Genomic DNA, 26,025 nt, shown 5'->3' on the forward strand with positions numbered 1-26,025 from the left:
ATGAAATTAGCATAAATAGTATTCGAAAACAACAAAGGATTTATATATATTGAAACAAAAATTGTCCAAAGAATAGTGTTCTTCCAAGGTGATATTAAGGTGTAAACACCCACAAATTCCTGTGTGAAAAATAATCCAAACAATCCTCCAGTGAGAAGAGGGGCCGCTTACCAGAGTTATAGATCTCAGTGTTAATGAGATCAGCAAAGCAACAGCACAGAAGTTCTGGATGAACCGTCACAGGCACCACACTGCTTCTATCTCCAATACGAAGCCTCCAGTCAGGAAACTAGGGTATCGTGGATCATATAAAAAAATTCAAAAGGCACTCGCATAGCGTAAAACCACTTAGTTTAATGGAATAATATATAAAATATTACACTCACATGTGTATAGAAGAAAACGATCGTATAAAAAAACGAGCCGGCCGGACTCGTGTGCCGCCCGCACTTCCTAGTTGGGCGTAGAACGCGGAGACGTCAGAACGCCCATCTCCCTACGCGCGTTTCGTCACGAACGGACGTGTTCATGACGAAACGCGCGTAGGGAGATAGGCGTTCTGACGTCTCCGCTTTCTACGCCCAACTAGGAAGTGCGGGCGGCACACGAGTCCGGCCGGCGCGTTTTTTTATACGATCGTTTTCTTCTATACACATGTGAGTGTAATATTTTATATTTTATTCCATTAAACCAAGTGGTTTTACGCTATGCGAGTGCCTTTTGAATTTTTTTATATGATCCACGATACCCTAGTTTCCTGACTGGAGGCTTCGTATTGGAGATAGAAGCAGTGTGGTGCCTGTGACGGTTCATCCAGAACTTCTGTGCTGTTGCTTTGCTGATCTCATTAACACTGAGATCTATAACTCTGGTAAGCGGCCCCTCTTCTCACTGGTGGAGGATTGTTTGGATTATTTTTCACACAGGAATTTGTGGGTGTTTACACCTTAATATCACCTTGGAAGAACACTATTCTTTGGACAATTTTTGTTTCAATATATATAAATCCTTTGTTGTTTTCGAATACTATTTATGCTAATTTCATTATTGGTTTTGATCTAGTAGATTTTTTTCACCTATATGATGATAAGATATTATTCACATATATAATTTATTTGAATTTTATTATTTGAATTTCATTACTTGCATTTTTGTCACAAAAAATTTTTTTTTCTCATGGTTATTGATATGGTTTTTGATTAGGTTTTAGTAATATTTTTTGTTTTTAGCGCAGCTCACTTTGTTCACTTATTTAGTAAAAGAGACATAGCAGGGGTTTAACTCTCCCTTACTGTATCCAAAATGGAAAAAACAAACTGCCTTTAGTTACACTGTAATATGCATTTAGATGTATGCAGCAAGTAAATAATAATCAGAATGCAATTTTTTGGTGATTTTTTAAAAAAAAAAGAGTGGAGTAGTCATTAAGTAAGAGCTGTGTTACTTCTGGTAAAGTGGATACACATGTTTGTTTACCACCCAAGATAATCTTCATACTACAACTAAAATTAATAGCACGACAAACCCATTTATATCCAAGATAACTTTTACCATAGTAAAAGTTCTACATTTTATTCAATGTTACATCAGAAATTCAAAGTTCTACCAATTTTGTGCATTTTGATCAGTAAAAAAGTCAAATACATGTGGTAGATAAAAATGTTAATTCTCAACTACTTCGAGATGCATTTTTTGTTCCTGAAATAACAAGGCAGAAATTGATTTCCTTATGTGGAAAATGATAATAGTCATGAAGAAAAACTTTCTTTTTGGAAATATACAGCATGTAAGGCAAGAGGTTGCTCATTATTTAAACTAGAAATGACAGAGCACATTCTCTGTTTGGTAATGAAAACATTTTCAGAAGTCAGTAAAGTTATTACAAAAAAAAAAAAAAAAAGTTTTCTTTCTTTTTTTTTTCCTTTACTCAGAAAAGTGCTAGATGCTCTTGTGACTTGCTGATAAAGCAGAATTCTAAAAAGCAAGAGCTAGAAACTGTGGAACTGTCTGTATGAGCAGTGATCATGCCATGTATGCCATACGGGTTTTAACCCCTCTCCTATGACAATTAAGATCTGCGGGTGCAAACCTCATTCCCATTTTTAATAACCAGCGATTAATCAAGCAAAATATTAAAAAATCCATCTTATTAAAGGTCCAGATTATTCCTGTAGTTGATCCTGAATATTGTATATCATGTTGTTCTTCAGGCAGAGGTATAAATCAGGGATGATTGCAGGTATAACCATTTGCTTCGAGAGATACATACGGATTGAAAAGCAGAAGTAATGGGAGATTTCAGGACATTAAATCTACTGCTGCCTGCAGTCGGTAAACAGTCATCTCCTGAAATTACTTTAGAAGGAATACAAAACTTAAACTGGGAGGATCGCCGCTCCACAGTCCTCAGGTTCCGTATAGTAAGAAGAGTTTGTATCTGAGTGGTGGATTGCAAGAGCTTCTTTGCTCTCCAGATTTGGCTCAATTATTACAGTCTTCTCAAATATTTTCTTTTTACACGTTTCAGGACAGTTCTGCACATAGATTACTCTGTTGTAGGCTTTAAGTCTCTTCCATAACTGGATATACACTTTACATTGCACATACATAAACAAGAGTCCTCCAGTGAAGCCAATTGCTACCACGACTAACTTAGTCCAAAACGGCCATTCCAGGATACCTTTGCAAACAGAAGAGACACAAAGTAAATACATGCACCACACTTTATCATGTTTTTAGAATAACAGGTAAGTCCATAATAATAATAATAATAATAATCTTTTTAAAGCTATTTAAAGACAAACAAGCAATTACTACAAGGCAAAGATAAACGCCTACTAAGCACTGTTATGCTATCAAAAGGATGGTACCCTAGGGCAGTGATGGCAAACCTTGGCACCCCAGATGTTTTGGAACTACATTTCCCATGATGCTCACCCACACTGAAGAGTGCAACAGCATCATGGGAAATGTAGTTTGAAAACATCTGGGGTGCCAAGGTTCGCCACCACTGCCCTAGGGGAAGGTGCACAGGGCAGTAGGTTACATAACGACACTAGTTCTGACCGTTTGGGAATTGTTTATTATTATTTGAATGGCCACAGCCTTTAACAAAAAGTCTGGTTGCTTACTTAAACAGAGATGGCTCCCCTACATCCAGCCAAAACATTACAAGGTGTTGAGTAAAGGTTAGCAATATGGAAGTGGAACAAGCTTGCCCACCCCAAGCACAATGTATCACTTTTGTATTCAGTGGTTTCTCATGAAATGAAAGCCATAATCTTTCCAGAAAAATATATAGCTTTTTCTGGTTTTCATTTAAATATACATTTGTTTCAGAATCCGACAAAATTCTGCTGTGTACAAAACAGCCCTGATACTGAAAGGTACTGCATTTTACAAACTCTCACAGAAGGGGGTGCTTAAGTGTTACCAGCATGGTAACAACAAATTTATGACTCCTTTCGGTGTAATCAGGAAAAAAAAATGAAATGGTCTTCGTAATCTCATTTGCAAATAGAATGAATAATATTAACGATAAAACATTTTGCAATACAGATAATGGACTAATGGCTATTTTGTTGAACATTTCCATATATTTCCCACTGTGGAGCTACACGCTATTTGTCCTGGTAATCACTATTGTTGGAATTAATGAGAAACCAAACATTTTGAATTGTCACCACATCAGGAATAGAGGGAAAATCTTCCAATGAGGACATCTATTCTGATGATAACCTTTTAAGGCTTCATGTAAGCTACAGTTCCTAAACTTGAGTTAAATTTGAGCTAAATTTAACTTCATAAAAGCCTGTGTGTTCATGTACACATAGGCTTTTAGTAGAGTTTAGGAGCTGCTGCAGTTAGGGGAGGTTCAACACCCCTCTCCTGAACGTGGAAGAATTGCATTCAGGATAGGAACGTTTTGACCACCGGTATCAAATCGCAGTAAACTAGCAACACTATTTTGACGCATTTTGCATTTTAAGTAGGCTATGTGTACATGAAGCCTAAGACAACATTTCTTCAGAACTTTGTAGAGGTCTACCACTTCCTGTTTCTCTGGAACAAGTAGTAAGAGAGAATATCCCCAATTGGATACAGACAAAACTCACAGGGGTTCTAATCATTCCCTACACTCTAAAACAAGAGCGTAGCTTTAGATATACTGTAAATTTGAATTATGAACAAAGTAAATTTTTAAAGCTCCAGCTACAACACACCACTGTGCACCAAAAACTGCCCCTACCCTTTTACTGTTTTTTGCAGTGTGGTGCACAAATGCCTGTATAGGTGTGAGGGAGCCAAAATACTCTCCTAATGCAGTAACTACATATGAGACCTGGAAGGGAAAGCAGTCATATCCTGGCTGACTTCAGGTTTTGTTGGCTCTTGGATGAGTTGTGATGTATACTGCTCACCATTATGAGGTCTATGCAGCAACATGGTGGCCAATCACAGTTGTGCAGCCTACAGTAAAGTCATGGTGGAGACCACATTGTTGTGATTTTAATATTATAGGGTTTTTTCTCTTCTGTGTTCGTGAAACACTGCATATACAGTAAATCTAAGAAATTGTTGTTTACATGGCCTGGGATAACCGCTAACCTATTACATGAGCTGTATAGGGTTCAGGTGTGGACATTTTACCATAGAATTCAGAGGCCAGTCAGTCTAGAAACCAGAAAACACGGAGTTCCAGTGACAACAATGAAGCTTACCTTGCTACAGATTTGTGCCTCAAGATTATAGCCATTAGCTCCAACAACCAGAGAGTCGCAGAACATGATAGATTTTTTTTTCACATTTTGTTATTTTACAGCCTTATTCCAAAATGGATTAAATTCATTATTTTCCTCAAAATTCTACAAACAATACCCCATAACAACAACGTGAAAGAAGTTTGTTTGAACTCTTTGGAAATGTATTAAAAATAAAAAACAAAAAAAGTCCCATGTACATAAGTATTCACAGCCTTTGCTCAATTTGTTGAAGCACCTTTGGCACCAATTACAGCCTCAAGCCTTTTAGAGTATGATGCTACAAGGCTTGGCACATCTATTTTTGGGCAGTTTCTTTCATGCTTCTTTGCAGGACCTCTCAAGCACCATCAGGTTGGATGGGGAGTGTTGGTGCACAGCCATTTTCAGATCTCTCCAGAGATATTCAATCGGGTTCAAGCCTGGGCTCTGGCTAGGCCTCTCAAGGACATTCACAGAGTTGTCCTGTAGCCACTCCTTTGTTATCTTGGCTGCGTGCTTAGGGTCTTTTGGAGGATGAACCTTATCCACAGTCTGAGGTCCAAAGTGCTCTGGAGCAGGTTTTCATCAAGGATGTCTCTGTACATTGCTACCTTCATCTTTTCCTCAATCCAGACTAGTCTCCCAATTCCTGCCACTGAAAAACATCCCCACAGCATGATGCTGCCACTATCATGCTTCACTGTAGGAATGGTATTGGCCAGGTGATGAGCGGTGCCTGGTTACCTCCAGACATGACACTTGCCATTCAGGCCAAAAAGTTCAATCTTTGTTTCATCAGACCAGAGAATTTTGTTTCACATGATCTGAGAGTGCTTCAGGTGCCTTTTGGAAAACTCCAGGCAGGCTGTCATGTCTCTTACTGAGGAGTGGCTTCCGTCTGGTCACACTCTACCACACATGCCTGATTAGTGTAGTGCTGCAAAGATGGTTGTTCTTCTGGAAGATTCTCCTCTCTCCACAGAGAAAGGCTGGAGCTTTGTCAGAGAGACCATCTGGATCTTGATCACCTCTCTGACTAAGGCCCTTTTCTCCTGATCACCAAGTTTGGCCAGGCAGCCCACTCTAGGAAGAGTCTCGATGGTTCCAAACTTCTCCCATTTACGGAAGAAAAATTTTCTGTGCCCTTCTCCAGATCTGTGCCTCAATGCAATTTTGTCTCAAAGGTCTACAGATAATTCCTTGGAGTTTATGGCTTGATTTGTGCTCTGACATGCACTGTGAACTGTGGGATTTTATATAGATAGGCGTGTGCCTTTCCAAATGATGTCCAATCAACAGAATTGACCACAGATGGACTACAATCGAGTTGTAGAAACATCTCATTGATGATTAGTGGAAACAGGATGCAACTGAGCTCAATCTTGAGTGTCATGGCAAAGGCTGTGAATACTTATGTACATGTGATTTTTTTTTTTGTAAAGATTCAAAACAAACTTCTTTAACTTTGGCATTATGGGGTATTGTTTGTAGAATTTTCAGGGAAATAATGAATTTAATTAATTTTGGAATAAGCCTGTAACATAACAAAATGTGGAAAACATGAAGCGCTGTGAATACTTTCTGGATGCACTATATACCAGATGATTAAGAAGAGTTTTTGGATTTGGATTTTGCATCATCTGCACTTACAATAGAGCTGTTGTACATACAAATTAGCTACATAAAGGCTACTAGATGGGTCATATTGAGAGCTAACCTTTGCATGGAGCAAGAGTGAGAATCAATAAAATAACAAGGGTATCACCTTCTAAAATACGAATACATAGAAATGTGTTTTGTGCAAACTGTGGTAAAACATCTGTAGCAAGCACAGATGGAGTTAAAAACACAACTCAAGTCAGAAAAATTGTCTAACCACTTGAGTCCCAGCACCTTTGACTTACAATTGCTGCTGTTTTGCAGTCAACCTAGTATGGCTTGACATTTTTTGGGGGAAAAGATGGTACCTTCTTTTGATACCGTACTTTAACCACTTGCTTACTGGGCATCTAAAACCCCCCTCCTGCCCAGACCAATTTTAAGCTTTTAGCGTTGTCACTCTTTGAATGACAATTGCGCGGTCATACAACACTGTACCCAAATTTATTTTGGTGGTATTTGATCACCTCTGTTTTTTATTTTTTGTTAAAAAAAAAATACAAAACCATTTTATATTTTGTTAATAAATTTTGCAAATAGGTAATTTTTCTCCTTCATTGATGTACGCTGATGAGGCTACACTAACTGATGGGCTCCGATAGGCTGCACTTATAAGGCGAAATTGATGGGCGCAGATAAGGCGAAATTGATGGGCGCAGATAAGGCGAAATTGATGGGCGCAGATAAGGCGAAATTGATGGGCGCAGATAAGGCGAAATTGATGGGCGCAGATAAGGCGGCACTGATGGGCGCAGATAAGGCGGCACTGATGGGCGGCACTGATGGGCGCAGATAAGGCGGCACTGATGGGCGCAGATAAGGCGGCACTGATGGGCGCAGATAAGGCGGCACTGATGGGCGCAGATAAGGCGGCACTGATGGGCGCAGATAAGGCGGCACTGATGGGCGCAGATAAGGCGGCACTGATGGGCTCAGATAAGGCGGCACTGATGGGCTCAGATAAGGCGGCACTGATGGGCGCAGATAAGGCGGCACTGATGGGCGCAGATAAGGCGGCACTGATGGGCGCAGATAAGGCGGCACTGATTGGCGCAGATAAGGCGGCACTGATTGGCGCAGATAAGGCGGCACTGATGGGGGGCACTGAAGGGCACTAATAGGTGTCACTGATAGGGGGCAGTGATCAGCACTGCTGACACTGATAGGCAGCACTGCTAGGTGGCACTGATTGGCACCACTGGTGGACATTGATGGGCACTGATTCATGGTACTGGCAGGCAGTACTGGTGGGCACATATGAGGCGGCTTCGTCTCTTCCTCTTTGGGACCGATATCCCTTCAACAGAAGCCAGTGATTGGATTTTTTTCCTCCTCACGCTGTCAGCGTGAGAAGAAAAAAAAGACGATTACCGATCTTCTGTTTACATCACATGATCAGCTGTCATTGGCTGACAGATGATCACGTGGTAAGGGGTCGGGATCGACACTGATCTGTGATCTCCCGAGTCTCATTGACACGGGTGATCACAGCACACACCACGAGCTACCTTCAGGGGGGCATGACAAGCGTGCAAAGGGGAGGACGTCTATTGATGGCCTCCCGGCAAAGTAGATCTCAGCTGTAGATGTCATTGGGTTATAGTGCGCATCTGAAGGGGTTAAATTATATACTTTAAAAAAAAAAATTTATATCTGGGAAAATGGGTGAAAAATCAGAAAAAGGATTTTCTGGTGATTTTGAACACATAAAAATGTAAAAGATGACAGTGTTTTTTCTTTTCTGAATTTTTTTTTTTTATATGTCTGGAATTAAATACAAAATGTGCCTGATTTTTGCAAGTTATGGGGAAAATACAGTATGTATGTTGTAAAAACAATAGTGTATATATATATATATATATATATATATATATATATATATATATATATATATATATATATATATATATATATATATATATATTAGATTTTTTAATGACGCTTTTTCTCACACTAGGACATGACAACATAGGTCCTATCTTTGAAAATATATTGCAATATTTTGAACAGCAGTCTAAAGTGTTGGACTGTGAATGTTTTAAACATTTGAAATTAATATGTTTTTATATTAGGTTTACTTTTTTCTTTACTTTTTTTCAGTTTCTTATGTATACTATGGTAACAAAAAGTTGTTTTAATGGAACTTTAATGGAATTCCAGTCTTAGTCTGTACGGTTCAATATTGAGTTGGCTTCACTCTTTACAGCTATAACAGCTTAAATTCTTCTGGGAAGGCTGTCCATAAGTTTTAGGAGTGTGTCTATGGAAATGTTTGACCATTCTTGCAGAAGCACATTTGTGAGATCAGGCACTGATGTGGACGAGAAGGTCTGGCTAGCAGTCTCCGCTCTAATTCATCCCAAAGGTATTCTATCAGCTAGAGGTCAGGACTTGCTCATCCGTGTCTTTATAGATCTTGTTTGTGCACTGGTGCGCAGTCACGTTGGAACACGAAGGGGCCATCCCCAAACTGTTCCCACAAACTTGGGAGCATGAAATTGTCCAAAATGACTCGGTATGCCGACGCCTTAAGAATTCCCTTCACTGGAATTAAGGGACCAAGCTTAACCCCTGAAAAACAACCTCACACCATAATCCCCCCTCCACCAAATGTTTTGGACCAGTGCACACAGCAAGGTCCATAAAGACATGGATGAGTGAGTTTGGGGTGGAGGAATTTGACTGGCCTGCACAGTGTCCTGAACTCAACCCAATAGAACACCTTTGGGATGAAATTAGAATGGACAATGCAACCCATGCCTTCTCGTCCCCTTCAGTGCCTGACCTCACAAATGTAGTTCTGGAAGAATGGTCAAACATTCCCATAGACAAACTCCTAAACCTTATGGACGGCCTTCCCAGAAAAGTTGACGTGGTTAAAGCTGCGGGGAGCACCTCAATATTTAACCCTATGGACTAAGACTAGGATGTCATTAAAATTCATGCGCGTGTATAGGCAGGTGTCCCAATACTTTTGGTAATATAGTGCATATAGGTAGGTAATGTGCTACAAAATATATTATACTACTACTTCTATACACAGGAACACAAAATATGTTTGTCTTAGTTATGTGGTATGAACACGGCCGGGTCGAGAAACAAGGGGGCACATTCTGCTGTCAATGAATGAAAACTGACATGTCTGTTTTTTTGGCACCAAGTTGCACATGCAGGGGCTCAGGTGTAGCACGACCCCAGAAAATACCCCCAAATTACGATTTGGAAAAGTTGAAGTTCAAGGTTTTTTTAGAATGGACATAACTTGGACTTTGAACCCCAATTTTTCAACATGCAACTGGCAGCATGATTAGGGGGAAAAAAAATTGAATACATAATTTTCTAGAATTATACCTCAGCTTCACTTTTGTCTCCCAGGGGTATTGACCGCTGTATTGAGGGAACGTGAGGGAACTTGTTACTCTATTGGGGCGCATATGGCCCATATTGCGGAGGACCCATCAACACACATTCTGCTGTTTGTTTTTTATGCCCCCAATACCTGGATACAATTTTGGTGTTTCAGGGATTGGAGACATATATAATGGAGTTATTGTGTACATTCATCTAAGAGTCGGTTGACGCATGGGCTTGTTTTGCGGTGTTATTACAATGAGACCCGTGTTGTGTGGCCATGGTGAAAGATGATTGTGTCCGGAACCAGGGGGTGGAGACAGAGTGGCTTCCCTGAAGAAGAAAATATTATGCATCATTCGAAACACGTTGGCATAAGCCACTCTTTGTTGTTTTACAAATTATACATTGTACCATATAGAATGTTTTTGTGTAATTACTATTATAATGCTTTTATTATTTTGTATTAAAGCGGGAGTCCACCGGGACTCCGCGTTTTTTTTTTTTTTAAAAGCCAGCAGCTACAAATACTGCAGCTGCTGACTTTTAAAATAGTGACACTTACCTGTCCAGCGCGCCCGCGATGTCGGCACCCGAAGCCGATCTCTAGGTCGTCTGTCGGGTCCTGCCGCCGCCATCTTGGGTATGGGAATCAGGAAATGGAGCCTTTCGGCTTCATTTCCCGGTTCCCTACTGCGCATGCGCGAATCGCGCTGCGCAATAAGGACGCTCCCCGCTGCCTCTGGGATCTGTGTGTTTCCCAGCAGGCAGCGGGGCACTTGCGGGAAGGGGCGGGCACTTGCGGAAAGGGGCGTAAGTTACGCCCCTTTCCGCAGAGAGCTATCCCGGAAGTGGGTGCAATTACCTGGATTATCCAGGTAACTGCACCTCCCTCCCCCCTGAAAGGTGCCGATTGTGGCACCGGAGGGGGGGAGGGTTCCGATGAGTGGAAGGTCCACTTTAGGGTGGACCTCCGCTTTAATAAATATTTTTGTATATCTATGAAATGATAATTATTTTTTGGTTAATTAATATTGCCTATAAAGTCCCATTGTTGAGGTATTCTAATATGTCAGAATTACACCCTCATGGATGTCACATTGGGAGCAGTGGCCATGTCCGCACAGCAGTTGTGCCCCAACTTACAGCAATGGGATTGCCTGCACAGGGGTGCAAAGAACACCTGTGCATCCCTGTGCAGGTAAACCTGGCCATCACACAGGATATGGAATTATACGCCCCACTATCCTATTGCCATTTTAAAGTGGCATTGAGAACTCAGGTGGCTAAATTATTTTTAATAGAGTGTGGGCGGATTAGAACCTCTGTGTATTTATCAATGTCCTAGTCCTCATCTGAAATATGTTGTAGTTTTCTTTTGATGGGTGTCGGAGCACAAACTGATCAGAAATTTCCTCAATGACAACCAAAAACAAATTTTTCCGATAGAGTGTGGAAGGGTTAGAATCTCTGTTAAGTTTTGCTGCCAGGTCCCCACTCAGGAGATTTGCTCTTGCTTTCTGTCTAGGTTAAAGACAAAACAGGAAGGATTCATTACTAATAAGATGTCATGGGGCCCTGTTTCTCATTTTACATAGGTCCTCAGAGAAACTAAGCTATGTGCATGGAAATTAGCTCTAAGCAATTAGCAACGTTTAGGTTTATTCAAAAGGACAAAAAAGCAACATACTGTTGATATAACTTCATTAAATGGAACACTGATTGGTTGGTTGTTCGCTCTGTTTTACTAAACAAACCTGCTTGGGTATTTTTCAGCCATAACTGTCTACTAACCTAACCCAGACTCATACATACCTGTGGTTTGGCCCAGCTTGATCTCTTCGGCTGTCCGGTCAATAAGAACATATAATGACCAGACAACACAGGTGATTGCAATGATGTGGAATGTTACAGAGCACACGATCTTCCTCCTTTCACTTGAGGTCATCTGCAGCTTTTCCCACTAGAAAAATAAGAAAGCTTTAAAGTTTCACAGGATCCTCAGGTGCAAGGCTTTAGAAGTTATGATATTCCAGCTGGGGTATTCCACAATGCCTACGACCCTCTTACTCTTGTATTTGGTTACTATAAAGTTTGTAGAGATTAATGTCTTCCTAAAGTGGACCTTGAAGTACAAGCAAGGTCCAATAATTCACGAAGAACCCCCTTTCCCAGCATTAGAAAATGCTATAAATATAAAAAAAAGTATATAATATACATATGCTTTGCACAAAAGTGGGTTGCATCACCATCCATCTGACAAAATCCTGGGGAATGCCTGAAGCCCAAATCTAGAAAGACTACTCTCCTGAACAGTAGTGTGGGGTGCTCTAAGGAGATTTTGGGCTACTCAGTATTCTCTCGGCTTTTGAGGAAAGGATGGTGACGTCACCCTTCCTTAAACGTTGAAGGTAAGGTAATTTATTATGGGTAAATAATGTACTCTTCATTTGAAGTGCTTTAGGTGAAATTCTGGGGAAACCGTTAAATACCCAATAGAAATACATAGTGTATACACATTCAGGGGAATGGTTGCCATATATATGCGAGAGCTTCCCACACAGGACTGTATACCAGATCTCATTTAACTGTCAGCCAAGAGATTCCCTGGCCAAAAGCCAAATGTAAACAAAGGTGTTGTCATTGCCTATACCTGGGAAATGACTTGTCACTGGCTGGGTGGAGCCTGCGAGAGTAGTTCCTCATCAGGTCAGCTTTACTTCTGATTGACAGTGCACAGCAGTAAGTGGATTTGATAGCCACTATTGATCTTAATAGCGGCTATGGATTGGTCCACTGACATGCGCGGTCAACCAAGAGTAAAGTGGACTTGATTTGGGAACCAGTCTCAGTTCCCCATCAGGTTCTGCTCTCCTCAGTATAAAAGTCATTGGCCATGCACCTGTCACTCAACATGCACAGTGGCTGGGCAGGGAGGGGGAGATTGAGGACACTCCAACCTCACTGCAAAAACCGACAGATTCACATACCCGTTTCTGACAGGTATAAGAATCGGGCACAAACACTGACACTTTGGGTGCTGTGCTCTGATGGAACTCTAAAGGGTGTCAACAACAGCATTTATGAATTCTCCCGACTGTGTTTTTAGACAGTCTTGTTGTTTACAATCCACACTGCATAGCAAATAGGATGACTCCACTTTCCTGCACACAATACAATGCAACAGCATCATCTCTCTACTAATAAATGGTCCAATGAGCAGGTTGGTAACACAGGAAGCAGTAAAAGATTAAACAGAATACCTCCTATGCTGGGCGGCAGAGGTCTTTATTTCAAAGAAAAGATTAAAAATCCTTTGGATTTGGATGTATATCAACTGTGCACTTAGCGGTTTGCCTGATGGTCAGTTTAATATAATAATTAAAAGATACCTTTCATTAGTGTGCAGACTGACTCAGCAAGTCTACTAAACCAAGGATATAATCTCCATAAAACGTCCAATCAATTTTATAGCAGTACACACAAAGTGTAAAACCTAAGCACCTAGCATGGGTTTATAATGAGTCAACTTCTCCCCTGCACCTATGGCTTAAATAGAAGACTGAGCTAAATGGCAATGGGAACTAAGCAAAACATTTGTTTAGCCTTGTGCTAAACTGCTCCAAAATAACTAACTTTGTCTGTTAGCTCTGATGGTAATACCATTGTTCTCTTCAATAGCCTTCCCCAGGCATGACTTTTGGATAGTCATAAAACATACATTTTACTACCACCAAAACATATTTTGGTTTCAGGTAGAATGGGCAAAAATTCCAATTTCTGTGTATTATTTTTTTTGTCTGTGGCCCTTTTGAAAACATTTTCCTTCTCCTCCTGTCCAAGTGGCACCCGTATAAGGGTATTAGGTGGGTAAGCATCCCTATGAATGAAGGTACAGACAGCAATACAATAATTGTCAAAAGTTCAAACCCTTCTTCATTTAAATAAGCTGCATTTTTGTTTTTCGGTTTGACCCATTGAAGAGATTTCCCATCACATCCTGTTCTAACAGGAAGTGAGAGGAAATATCCCAAAAGGACACATGAAGTTATAAAATCTTTACATGGGTGGTGCCTTTTTTTCTGCTCTATCCAAAACAAAATGTTTTGACTAGAATATGTTTTGAAGAAGAATATAATTGTTATTTTGCAATTTTTTTCTATGACATTCAGTACCAGAAAAATGCTACAGCTAACGCAAAAGCATTAAAATTCCATTCTTTTCATTAAGGCTGCATTCGCACCGGCAATGAGCCATGGTTTGAATCCCAGCGGTGAGACTCTACTGATATCTGCTCCTGGGATTGACAGCCATGGGCAGATAGCGGCAGCCGCCAAGTCTGTACACTGCTAGGTAGATTCCTGCCGCTGGGATTCAGGCAGTGGTTAAAGGCCTGTGTGAAGGGAGCCTTAGTATTTGTTTCTACTGAATGTTTTAGCTATGTTGTAAACAGGAAATATATTTAAAATTTATGTTTAATTTTGTTTCCTGTACACTTAAAGCTGAACTCCAGGCAAACAGCTAAATATACAGATGAAATACATATATTGAAGTCGTTTTACCTGTCAAAAGACTCCTGAGATTTACACAGATCCAACACACAGTACAGTCCTGCTTAGGAGGACTTGATCTTTCTCTATAGCATTTTCACTCTCACCTGCAGGTCTCCATTCCACCGTCACTGTGATTGGACAGTGAGAGAGAAGCAATGCACCGATCAGCTCATCTTTGTCACTCTGCTCTTCTCTCCTATCAGCATGTTCTGTGCATTACAATATAACCAACTGGCTCCATGTCCTGCATCTTCCTTCCCCTTGCTGCGCAGGGACTGAGAAGGCTGATGCCAAGTCAAATATAGATACTTATATCACTTTCATTTAAAATATACATTAAATGATGTATTAATGATTAGATTATAGGTCCAATTTCTGCCTGGAGTTTAGCTTTAGCTACCTGTTCAGTCATCCTAAAGTGGTTGTAAACCTCAGTCATTGAATCTGAGCAAAGCACATATATCTGTAGTGGGTATAAAACCCCTGTTAAAATGTTAGATTTCTGTGATGTAAAAAAAATAAGACAAAATATAAATAATTTCAGAACTTTTTCCACCTTTAATGTGAGCTATAAACTGCACAACTCAATTGAAAAACCAACTGATTTTTTATTTTTTTATTTTTTTTAGAAGGGGGGGGGGGGGGAAGAGTAAAAATATATAAAAAAAAAAAAGCTGGCATAAGTGTGCACACCATCTTATAACTGGGGATGTAGCGGTGTTTTGAATTATGTAGTCACATTCAAACTCATGTTAAATAGGAGTCAGTACACACCTGCCATCAAGTGCCTCTGATTAACCCCAAATAAAGTCCAGCTGTTCTAGTAGGTCTTTCCTGACATTTTCTAAGTCTCATCCTACAGCAAAAGCCATGGTCCGCAGAGAGCTTTCAAAGCATCAGAGGGATCTCATTGTTATAAAGTATCAGTCAGGAGAAGGGTAAAAAAGAATTTCCAAGGCATTAGATATACCATGGAACACAATGAAGACAGTCATCATCAAGTAGAGAAAACATGGCACAACAGTGACATTACCAATAACTGGAGGTCCCTCCAAAACTGATGAAAAGACGAGAAGAAAACTGGTCTGGGAGGCTGCCAAGAAGCCTACAGCAACATTAAAGGAGCTGCAGGAATATCTGGCAAGTACTGGCTGTGTGGTAGATGTGACAACAATCTCCTGTATTCTTCATATGTCTGGGCTATGGGGTAGAGTGGCAAGATGGAAGTCTTTTCTTACAAAGAAAAACATAAAAGCCCGGCTAAATTTTGTAAAAACACATCTGAAGTCTCCCAAACGCATGTGGGGAAAACGTGTTATGGTCTGATGAAACCAAGGTTGAACTTTTTGGCCATAATTCAAAAAGATGTTTGGCACAAAAACATCACTGTACATCACCAAAAGAACACCATACCCACAGTGAAGCATGGTGGTGGCAGCATCATGATTTGGGGCTGCTTTTCTTCAGCTGGAACAGGGACCTTAGTCAAGGTAGAGGGAATTATGAACAGTTCCAAATACCAGTCAATATTGGCACAAAACCTTCAGGCTTCTGCTAGAAAGCTGAACATGAAGAGGAACTTCATCTTTCAGCATGACAACGACCCAAAGCATACGTCCAAATCAACAAAGGATTGGCTTCACCAGAAAAAGATTAAACTTTTGGAATGGCCCAGCCAGAGCCCAGACTTGAATTCAATTGAAAATCTGTGGGGTGATCTGAAGAGGGCTGTGCACAGGAAATGCCCTCGCAATCTGACAGATTTGGAGTGTTTTTGCAAAGAAGGGTGGGCAAATGTTGCCAAGTCAAGATGTGCCACGCTGATATGCAGGCCATACACGGTTCGAATTGCGAAATAATTTTCTTTTGAAAATCGTATCTAAGAATTTTCGTATAAATTTCGCACCATTAGTGGGCTGCAGCAACAGCCAATTTTCGTGCGGAAATAAAATTTGAGGAATCGGACATGTTGGAAATTTTTAGAAAAACTAACGATTTTCTAATCAATGATGGGAGAATCGTGCGAGAAACGTAATAAGAAAAGAAAATGTACGGAGATAAAAGAAAATTTACGGAGAGAAAAGAAGATTACCAGCCAAGAAAATTCTTTTCTGTAGCAACATGAGGTGAAATTGAAGGCTTGGTCGGCCGAATTTCGAAAATCAATGGTGGCATCATCGGATCACAAAAAAAACGAATTTTCTGATTTTGAAAAGAAAATTCGTTCGAAATTCAACCGTGTATGGCCTGCAATAGACTCATACCCAAAATGACAGAGTGCTGTAAAAAAATCAAAAGGTGCTTCAACAAAGTATTAGTTTAGGGGGATGCACACTTATGCAACCACATTATTTTAGTATTTTATTTTTACTTCCCACCACCTAAAAGATTTGTTTGTTGTTCAACTGAGTTGTACAGTTTATAGGTGGAAAAAGTTCTGAAACAATTTATCTTTGTCTCATTTTTTTACATCACAGGAACCTGACATTTTAGCAGGGGTGTGTAAACTTTTTATATCCACTGTACCTCTCTCCAAAGCTTTAAGTGTCGTTTCTCTCTAGTGCTTCGTTCCTCAGTTATCAGTAGGAGTCACTTCTGAGAAGTTTTCTCGAGACATGAGATAAATTTGTGTTGGGAGGGAGGGGGAGCTCAGCTTTTTTACTTGTCTCTGTCAGAGAGGGCCATATACTGATCTAAATTTGTCCAGTCCCTGCAGGACCGGACAAATTTTGATCAGTCTATTGCCAGCTTTAGACCAAAGGCTAGCTCTAACAGTAGGACACCTTTATACCTTTATTCTCCTTATTTCCCCTTCTGCAAAAAAAACAAACAAATCACACTTACTTTTCTTAAAGGCTTTAATTTGGTTTCCATAATGAACTCAAACTTGCAAAGTTCACAGCATCGTGTATCGGAGCTCTTGATCCATTGCTGGAGGCAAGCCTGGTGCACAAAGTGAAGACTTCCTGTACAGTGACAGGGTGTTATCAGAGGGCTTTCCTCATCACCTTCACAGTGACATATCCTGAATTAAAAATAAGACATTCAGTGTAAAGGATTCCGTGGTATTGCTGTCGTTTTTCTAAGCCATGCCAGTGCAATAGAAAATAATGTAAATAAAAAAAATAAAACATTTGCCCCTTAACCTTTTGCTATGGGGAATCTAACATTTTGGAATTCCCTTTACTTTTTGTCTAACAATGGTTACCAGAACAAATAAATGGGTTATTCTTCCCAGCATGAACAAAGACCTAAAAAAGAACTAGACAAAGGGTCCAACCCTCCCCTACTTTATCCAAAACAGACAAGTCTTGGAAAATCGGTTTCTATATCATAGGGCAACATTTAGTGGGCGAAGACAAGTTATTTATAAAATGTTGAGGGTGCAATGTGGTAGAAACCACATTGAATCATATCTTTATTTTCTTTGGGTAGTAGGAACATTGTATAGCATTTTTTACTGGCATTAAATATATTAAACAGTAGATCATTCTAGTGTTCTATATATTTATACCAAGAGATGTTCATTTCTTATGTTTTCTACCTTAACAAAGACATCATTTCACATGTTCTCTGCCTTACAATTTGATAAGAAACAATATTTGCCAAGAAGATCATTATTTTCAGCAATGAAAGCCAATGAGACTTGAAAACAACAGCCACAATGCTGAAAATAAAGATTGTTATGACAGATAGCGTGTATTTATAGCTTGGTTAACTCATTCAATAGGTAAAGAACATCTAAACCTGAGAAGAGTCGCCCCCAAAGTCCTTTCCCTTTAATTGAATTGAACTGGCACTTGGGGCTCCATTCCTCCCACAGACACCAACGTCCGAAGGACAGCTGACCATTTAAGGTCTGAGAGACAGTGAATTCTGAATTGGCCCTACTTTTAGAAAAAGTTTGAATACTCTTGTCTTAGATGTGGTGGCTGCATTAGCTTTCATTTTCAGGCTAAGCTCATTTTCAGCAAAAACGGATAATACCTATTGATCTTGCCAGAAATGCAGTCTTTGTTAGTTCCTGTAAGCTTTACTGAAGTTATAAAGTTATCTTCCTTCTAAGGTATCTTCTGTAGTCCACTAATTTTCCATTGCCCCATGTAATAGAGAAGAGAGGAGGAATTGTTTGTAATTCATATCTGGAGAGCTGGATAATCTTTGTCTATGTTCCTGTCTAAGCTGGTGCCATACCGGTGACCCCAGGTTTCCGGTTTCAGGGTTGTTCCTCTCTCTTGCACATTTTTTGAAGCACATGCACCTTTGCATGCATGGATTAGAATTGTGTTTCTACACTGTGTGCATCAATCGAAACACACAGCCCCATAGCCTAGGATGACAAGGCAAATCTCCCCTGCTCTTCCCCCTCCCTTCCTCAAGCTAACAGACTGGCTCCAAACTGCACCGTCCACTGTTAACGCTTTCCTGTGAAGACCAGAAGTTTAGGGAAGCAGCACAGAGCAGGAGCCAGCAGCACTGAAAGTTGTAAATTGCAAGTGTAGTAAATAGTTTACTGAAGAATGTTAATGTAATCGTGCTCAATTATAAAACTGCAAACATGGAGGGTTCAATACTACTTTAAGCTACACATAATTCATCCTCCTTCCCTTCCCATCCTAAAAGTTACAAAGCGCTGATCACTGTGTTCTCAGGGGGAGGTAGCCAATTAGCGCTCACAATGGCGGGTGAGAGCGCTGACCGGTGAGTTCTGGCTGGGGGAAAAGTCCACACAATAGTTCAGTGTTGGGATCGCTGTACTAACATTACATGCCTAGTACAGTGAGCTCCTCCATTTCAGGCATTAGGCTAAAAAATATATAGCAAGTTAGCCTTTTACAAAAAGACTCCTGCTACAGTTAACAGTTGGTGCCAGTTAATTTAATTTTGATCCACAAAAGTACTAAAAAATATACCACTCTTTCATCAAGACAAGTTTGAATGTTATTAATAGTTCTTTTATTTTAACAAAGTTTTATTGTAACCACTTACCCACTGTATGCAGATAATATATGTCAGCACAATGGCAGCAGTGGGCAAATGGGTGTACCTGTACGTCCCCTTTAAGAGCTGGGGCTAGCAGGCATGCCCGTCGCATACAGCATGACCATGTCTATCGGTCTTCCGGCGATCATGTCATGGAGCCTCAGAACGGTAAATAAGGCACTTCCCTGTTCTGGCTAGTTTAATGACAGATCACCGCTCCCTGTCATCAAGAGCAGTAATCGCTGTCATGTGACTTGAAGCCCACCCCCCCCAGTTAGAATCCCTCCCTAGGACACACTTAACTCCTTCATCGCCCCCTAGTGGTTAACCCCTTTCACTGCCAATGTAATTTACACAGTAATCAATGCATTTTTATAGCACTAATGGCTGTAAATGACAGTGGTCCCAAAATAGTGTCAAAATTGTCCGATGTGTCTGTCATAATGTCGCAGTCCCAATAAAAATCGCAGATCGCAGCCATTACTGATAAAAATAATGAAAACTAAAAATGCCATAAAACTAGCCCCTATTTTGTAGATGCTATAACTTTTGTGCAAACCAATCAATATAAGCTTATTGCAATTTTTTTTTTTTTTTTACCAAAAATATGTAGAAGAATACATACCGGCCTAAACTGTGGAAAAATATATATTTTTTATATATTTTTGGGGGATATTTATTATAGCAAAAAGTTAAAAATAATGCAATTTTTTCTAAATTGATTCTCTTTTTTTGTTTATAGCGCAAAAAATAAAAAATGCAGAAGTGATCAAATACCACCAAAAGAAAGCTCTATTTGTGGGGAAAAAAAAGTTTTCAGGTCAGGAAGGGGGTAAAATCTTCCGGGGCTGAAGCAGTTACAGTGTATCAAAACCCAATAACAATATAGTAATATATTGCAGCTCACCAGTCCTCAGATGTGATGGCTGCATTGTTTTCTTTTTTCTTTGTTTTCACCTGGTGATCCTGCCAGTAACAAACTTCCAGTTCTAAGGTGACATTTAATTACTATATTATATGGAGAAGCAGAGTTGTCATCCTAGGGAAGGATATGTCTTCTTAAATAGTTACTTATGAGTCCTGCCCAGTTCATCCTCTATGTCACTATAACATGGGGGGAGGTGGTAGGAAGTTTGCAGCAGTGAACTGAGCAGGGATGACAACACTGCTTGAGATTACGCTGCACAGTATGCAGGACCATACAAGTTCACTGGATTTCTAGCAGGACCAATATATTGTTTTCACTTATCAAACAGGCAGCAACATATTTTTAGGGCTCTTTGACAACTGGGGTAATGCTTACAGACCTAAGAAAAGAAGTCCACTTTTCAGAGTTGCTACTGCCGCCTCTTGATGACTTTTTTTTTCTTCAACATTTTAAGATGACAATTTTACATTGCAGGACCGCACTGCAACTGTAAACCAAGCGTTTGGCTCCCCATTGATCTCTACGGGCAAGTTTGACAGGTAGTGCTGCTTGTCAAACTCTGCAGCCCCAGTTATTAATGCCAAGGCCACAAAGCAAAATATTGCGGCTCTGGCATTTGTACAGTCCCGTCAGGCTGTAATGATAGCATTCTGGTAGGCAGTCAGGGGCTGTAAGAGCTATTGTTAGGATTTTCATACACTTTAAGGTTACAGACTCTCTATAGGAAACCTGTGCTGATACACCTTTAGGCCCGGTTCACGCTGGTACGACATATGCTCCGGCATTGGGAGCACTAGGCATGACATGTACAAATCAATGTTTCCCTATGAGAGCCATCTTAACTGGTCTGACACAAGTCAGTCCGATTTTAGAAAAGGTTCCCGCACGACTTTGGTCTGACTGTGGTCCGACTTTGGTCCGTTTTCAGCCCCTTCAATGTCATGGAAGTCAAATCACAGTTGAATCCTTGTCTTAACCATCCGACTTGTGACATCCGACATGGTGATTACAGCAGCAGGAAAAGGAATTTACGTCACATTGGGATTATTTTGATTGGTCAAAAAGGCAAGTTGGAGCAAAATCTTATGCTGTTCATTCAAGTCGGATGGAAGTAGGAACGATGTCGCAGGGCAAACTAGGATGACAGTCGTACAACAGTCGTGTAGTACCAGTGTGAACCTGGCCTTATGCTTGCCATTTCTGATTCCTTATTGAATATGCCGATTCCCTGGTTGTCAAGCGGATCGGGTCAGGAAGGTTGCATATCTCAACTCCTGACCTGCATACTTATTCAGGTTCAATGACTATTAAAACTATTTGGATCAGTATGCCAGCCAGGCAAATAGCATTTTGAAAAATAAAGTGTCTGTGCAAGGGCAGCCTCCATGTTTCTCTAAACTCAGGTTGCACAAATAGATAAAACACAGTTTATGAATAATGGTATATGAAGCAAAAACATGATATATCTAGCATAGATGGTTGTAAATATCTGCAAACAAATATTGACAACTGCAAAATATTGTTTTGCTGTGAGCAATACAGAAGCAATCTGAATATCTGTCAAATAACTTCTCTTTCATATGAGTGAATTTAAAATGAATATATGGGGTAAAGGGGAGATCAAGCAGCAAATGGAACGATTAAGCCCTGTAGCAGATTTCTATTCAATAGCGTACCTTCAAAATAGACATTTTAAAACCATGTTATAAAGGTTCATCCTGATATTCCCATTTATGCCTGATATTCAGATCAACAGAGACTTAAATATTTCTATTATATCCCTTTAGGGGTTGTGGTAACAGCCATTTAAAAAGCCACCCAAGCCCCTCTTACATTGGGTTACTGTAAGCGATTTCAGAGCCGAGCTGCCCCTCACCTGCTATTGATCTCCACAAACGTGGCTTCTCTGTGTGCACATGTGCGTGGCTTTTGTCAGCACCCTGAACACAGCACAACATAGGTGGGACTCAGGTGGCCTCTTAAAAGTCGATCTACACAACCCTAAAGAAAACAAGTTGCAGCAAATTGCTAAATATCTTTCTAAATGCTACATAGATGCAGTCCCAAAAAAAGAGGCCAAACATTTGACAGCTTCTTCCCTCTCCCTGCATGATCACAGCAGACTAAAAGATGTCCTTCCAACTAAGACAGAGCCCAAAGGGTAACATTTCAAGTCCAGCAGGAATTGCTTGGAAAATGTGCGTATCTGGAAAAATGTCAACATGGAAAAGTTAAGAAGGGGAGAACTAGCAGTCTTATTGAAATTTAGCCAGAAAAGATCCTTTCTAAGTCAAAATTAACTACCATCATCTATATGTAAAATAAAAATATGATCTTGATGCACTTTTAAGCAATGCAGTGTAGGCATTGCCAATTAAAGGGATTACATTTTTAAAACACATTTTTTTTAGCTTGAAATATCAAGCAACTTTACAAGCATAACCTTCACCCTTTCCTTGTGATTTGTGAGCGGTCATCAAGGTCCAGACCATTCTGGGGAAGACCATGATAAGCATATGCCCTACATACAATATACAATTTCAAGGGCCATCAATAAAAATTTCTATGCTACAATGCAGTTATATATTCAGAGGAGATCAAAAACACGCCCAAAACAGTCAGCCCAGATGTAAGTTTAACTAAGTCCTGCTCATTTATCTATCACATGTGATTCTAGACAGCCAATTGTGGAAAGCAGAATGCTTGCTTGTCCCAGTCTAGGGAACGGTGCTCTCTACACAGTAGCGTAACGTATGCAGGGACTGGCTGCTTCTAGACGTTTTTGGTCTCAAATGACAACAGCATAAAAATCATCATTGGTGGCTCAGAGCAGAAAATACAAATAACTTGAGATATATGTGGAGCAAATGTTTCCTTGTCCTCACTCCTTGTTTGTAGTCACCCTACAGACACAGACTACCTAGATCAGTGGTCCCCAAACTGACACCAATGATGGCACACCATTCCTCCCACTAACACCATCAATGCCACAATTCTTTCTATTGATACCAATTGGGGCCTACTTCCTCCCACTTTAACCAATGATAGGGCATTGTTATTGCTTACTGATGCCGAGACATTTTCTACTCCCACTGGCCACAGTCCAGCCCCTAAAGCCTGAACGACAGTAAACTGGCCCTTTGGTTAGAAAGTTTGGAGACCCCTGACCTAGATGTTTCCAGTAACCTGGGCCTGTGATGACTGCTCTTAAAGAACAGGGAAACAAAAGACAGAAGTAATAGGCTGTGCTTGGACACATTAGAAAATCCAATTTGTTTTTTGTTTTTTTAAATACAATACCCCAAACTATATAAAAAAATGGGACAGGCAAAGCTATGATACTAAGAAAAAAAAAAAAGGAAATGTAGCTATGGTAGTGTATGTTAGCCAACATTCAGCAATTTATTCCCATCTGATGCCAATGATTCAGTATGACTTTGTTTGGGACTGCATCTTGGATAAGAAAGTGGAGAGTGGCTCCTCTGTAAACCGACCTGCATAAATCCCCAGATGCCGACACAGGGGAAGCGGGGGGAAGCTTTTTGGAGGGGGAAGGACATTCAAGGTCGCTGTCCTCAACTGAACACAGCGGAGCTCTTGATTCATGTGGATCTTCTTTGACCGGGACATTGTCCTCAAATACATCATCATCCCCCATATCGTCAGAATAAAAGTCGGTGCTTCCCAGAAGCATACTAGAGGAGGTACCAGCATGAAGACTTCTAGAATAGGCATCGTGCTCTTGGAACATGTGCAAGCTATGAGCACTTGAAGTGGGGGAAAAGGAGAATAAGTAGTGCAACAAAGTTTTGCTTTTTGAGGATTCACTGTCTGCCTTATCGTCCATAAGAGGTATGCATACAGATCCAAGACTAGCATCCAGACTAGGAATTTGCAATGGATTAGATGAGAGGGAGTGACCACAAATGACATTAGAGCTGTTTAAAGCAACAGGGCTAGGAATATTTGTTCCTTTTTCTAGAAACTGAAATTTGTTCTTTGAAAAACGATGATCTTCCACAGACAGCAATTTCCCCTCTGAGCTAGTTCTTTCCACAAAATCGCACTTTCTGGCTGAATCCACCGATTGCGATTTCTGGTCCACATCATTCAGCGATTTTGAGAATGGAAAAGCAGATTTGGCCTTACAAGGCTTGATGATGTTGCCACAGCTCTTTGTATTGGCAGGGTCCTTCGTGGAACCATCTTGACAAATTATTGTCACAGTGACCCCTGGTGATCTAGAACTCTGGAATTTGGGGTTTTTCAACACAACAGCAGACTGCACTGGACTTTGATGACAACATTCAGAAAATACAGCACTGGAACTGCATGCAGAACAGTGAAAAAAGCATAGAAAGTAAAAAAAGAAATGGCAAGAGAAGATCATTGTGTTAAAACATGACAGAAAAAACACAGAGACAACATGGTATGGAACAGGATGGACAACACATAACTAATTCTACCCGGGTGGTCTTTTTTTACACACAGTTTAAAAACTCAATTTCCTACTTTTTATTTTTTTATTAAGATAACAAATAACTAAGCATTAGTACCTGCAAATATCTTGACTTGAGGGAGTCACTGATGTCCGATGAAAGCTAGTTGGTGCGGTAACTGAAGTTGGGCTTCCTGCCTGAAAAATTGTAAAGAAACAAATAAAAACAGGATTTTTTTATTCTCTGCAATAAAACCTTATATAGAAAGTGATATTCTGAAAGCATAACCTTCATTGCGTCTTCAGCTTTGTGAAGTACAAGCAAAAACATTGGGGTTGATTTACCAAAGGCAAATAGATTGTGCACTGTGCAAAGTGCAGTTGCACCCTGCAAGAGCAGCTGCTCTAGAGCAGAGGTCAGCAACCTTTTTCCACTTTAGGGCCAGATTCAATGTATGTGAATGCATGGGGGGCCGCATTCACCTGCTAATACATGAATATATTATCCTAACACAGTAATAACAGTACAGGTTTATCTCACTTTAAGGCGCTTCATTAATACAAAGCCAGTTCACCCTGAGGGAGTGTGTGGCTGGGGATTCAGATTTTACTGTCCCCTCTCCCATTCTGGCATTCAAGGGTGACTGGCGCCAGCCCTGCCGGCTGGCATGGTCTGGAGATGGTGTTCCCGTTCCTAGGGGTGATGAGGTCCTTGTCCCCAGGGGAGAAAGGGTCCCTGTCCCCAGGGGAGAAAGGGTCCCTGTCCCCAGGGGAGAAAGGGTCCCTGTCCCCAGGGGACATGGTTTCCCTGTCCCCCAGGATGATTGGGGTCCCTAATAGGGTCCCCCTATTGCAGTGTCCTCTGCCCCCCTCCCCCATTGTAGTGTCCTCTGTACCCCCATAGTGTTCTGTCCCCCTGCACCAACCCCCCCACTGTAGGTGTCCTCTGTACCCCCATAGTGTCCTCTGTCCCCTGCACCAACCCCCCCACGGTAGGTGTCCTCTGTCCCCTGCACCCCACCATAGTGTTCTCTGTACCCCCATAGTGTCTACTGTCCCCTACGCTACCCCCCTACTGTAGTGTGCTCTGTACCCCCATACTGTCTTGTCCCCTGCACCACCTTCGCCCCCACTGTAGTGTCCTCTGTTCCCCCATAGTGTCCTTTGTCGCGTGTATCGCCCCCCACTGTAGTGTCCTCTGTACCCCCAATGTCCTCTGTCCCCAGCACCACCCCCCACTGTAGTGTCCTCTTTCTCCTGCACCCCCCACCAACCCCCCCCCCCACACACTGTGTAGGTAGAAATCCCCTACCTTACACAGGTGTACAGCGAGCAGAGATAAGTATCACAGAGCTGAATGGGGGCAGGAAC

At 40.9% G+C, this 26,025-nt stretch overlaps 1 protein-coding gene across 4 annotated transcripts in view; it reads right to left on the reverse strand.

Annotated features, from left to right (window-relative positions):
* Nucleotides 1–1,528: 1,528 nt before the first annotated feature.
* The window catches only part of MARCHF8 (membrane associated ring-CH-type finger 8), a 385,964-nt gene continuing 361,467 nt past the window's right edge, over nucleotides 1,529–26,025 (reverse strand). For 3 of the 4 annotated variants that reach the window (XM_077454376.1, XM_077454377.1, XM_077454378.1), the window contains 5 exons: nucleotides 24,773–24,852; nucleotides 23,711–24,544; nucleotides 17,150–17,330; nucleotides 11,568–11,715; nucleotides 1,529–2,680 (listed from right to left, as the gene is read on the reverse strand). In XM_077454376.1, the coding sequence (XP_077310502.1) occupies nucleotides 2,376–2,680; nucleotides 11,568–11,715; nucleotides 17,150–17,330; nucleotides 23,711–24,544; nucleotides 24,773–24,852 (1,548 nt within the window). In that variant the 3' untranslated portion in view covers nucleotides 1,529–2,375. The remainder of the gene's footprint in view (nucleotides 2,681–11,567; nucleotides 11,716–17,149; nucleotides 17,331–23,710; nucleotides 24,545–24,772; nucleotides 24,853–26,025) is intronic. The other variant, XM_077454379.1, reaches the window with a different exon arrangement.

Source organism: Lithobates pipiens, unplaced genomic scaffold (genome assembly GCF_037356315.1).
Source record: "Lithobates pipiens isolate NorthernLeopardFrog02 unplaced genomic scaffold, aLitPip1_a1.2 Scaffold_25, whole genome shotgun sequence".
NCBI classification, from domain to species: domain Eukaryota; kingdom Metazoa; phylum Chordata; class Amphibia; order Anura; family Ranidae; genus Lithobates; species Lithobates pipiens.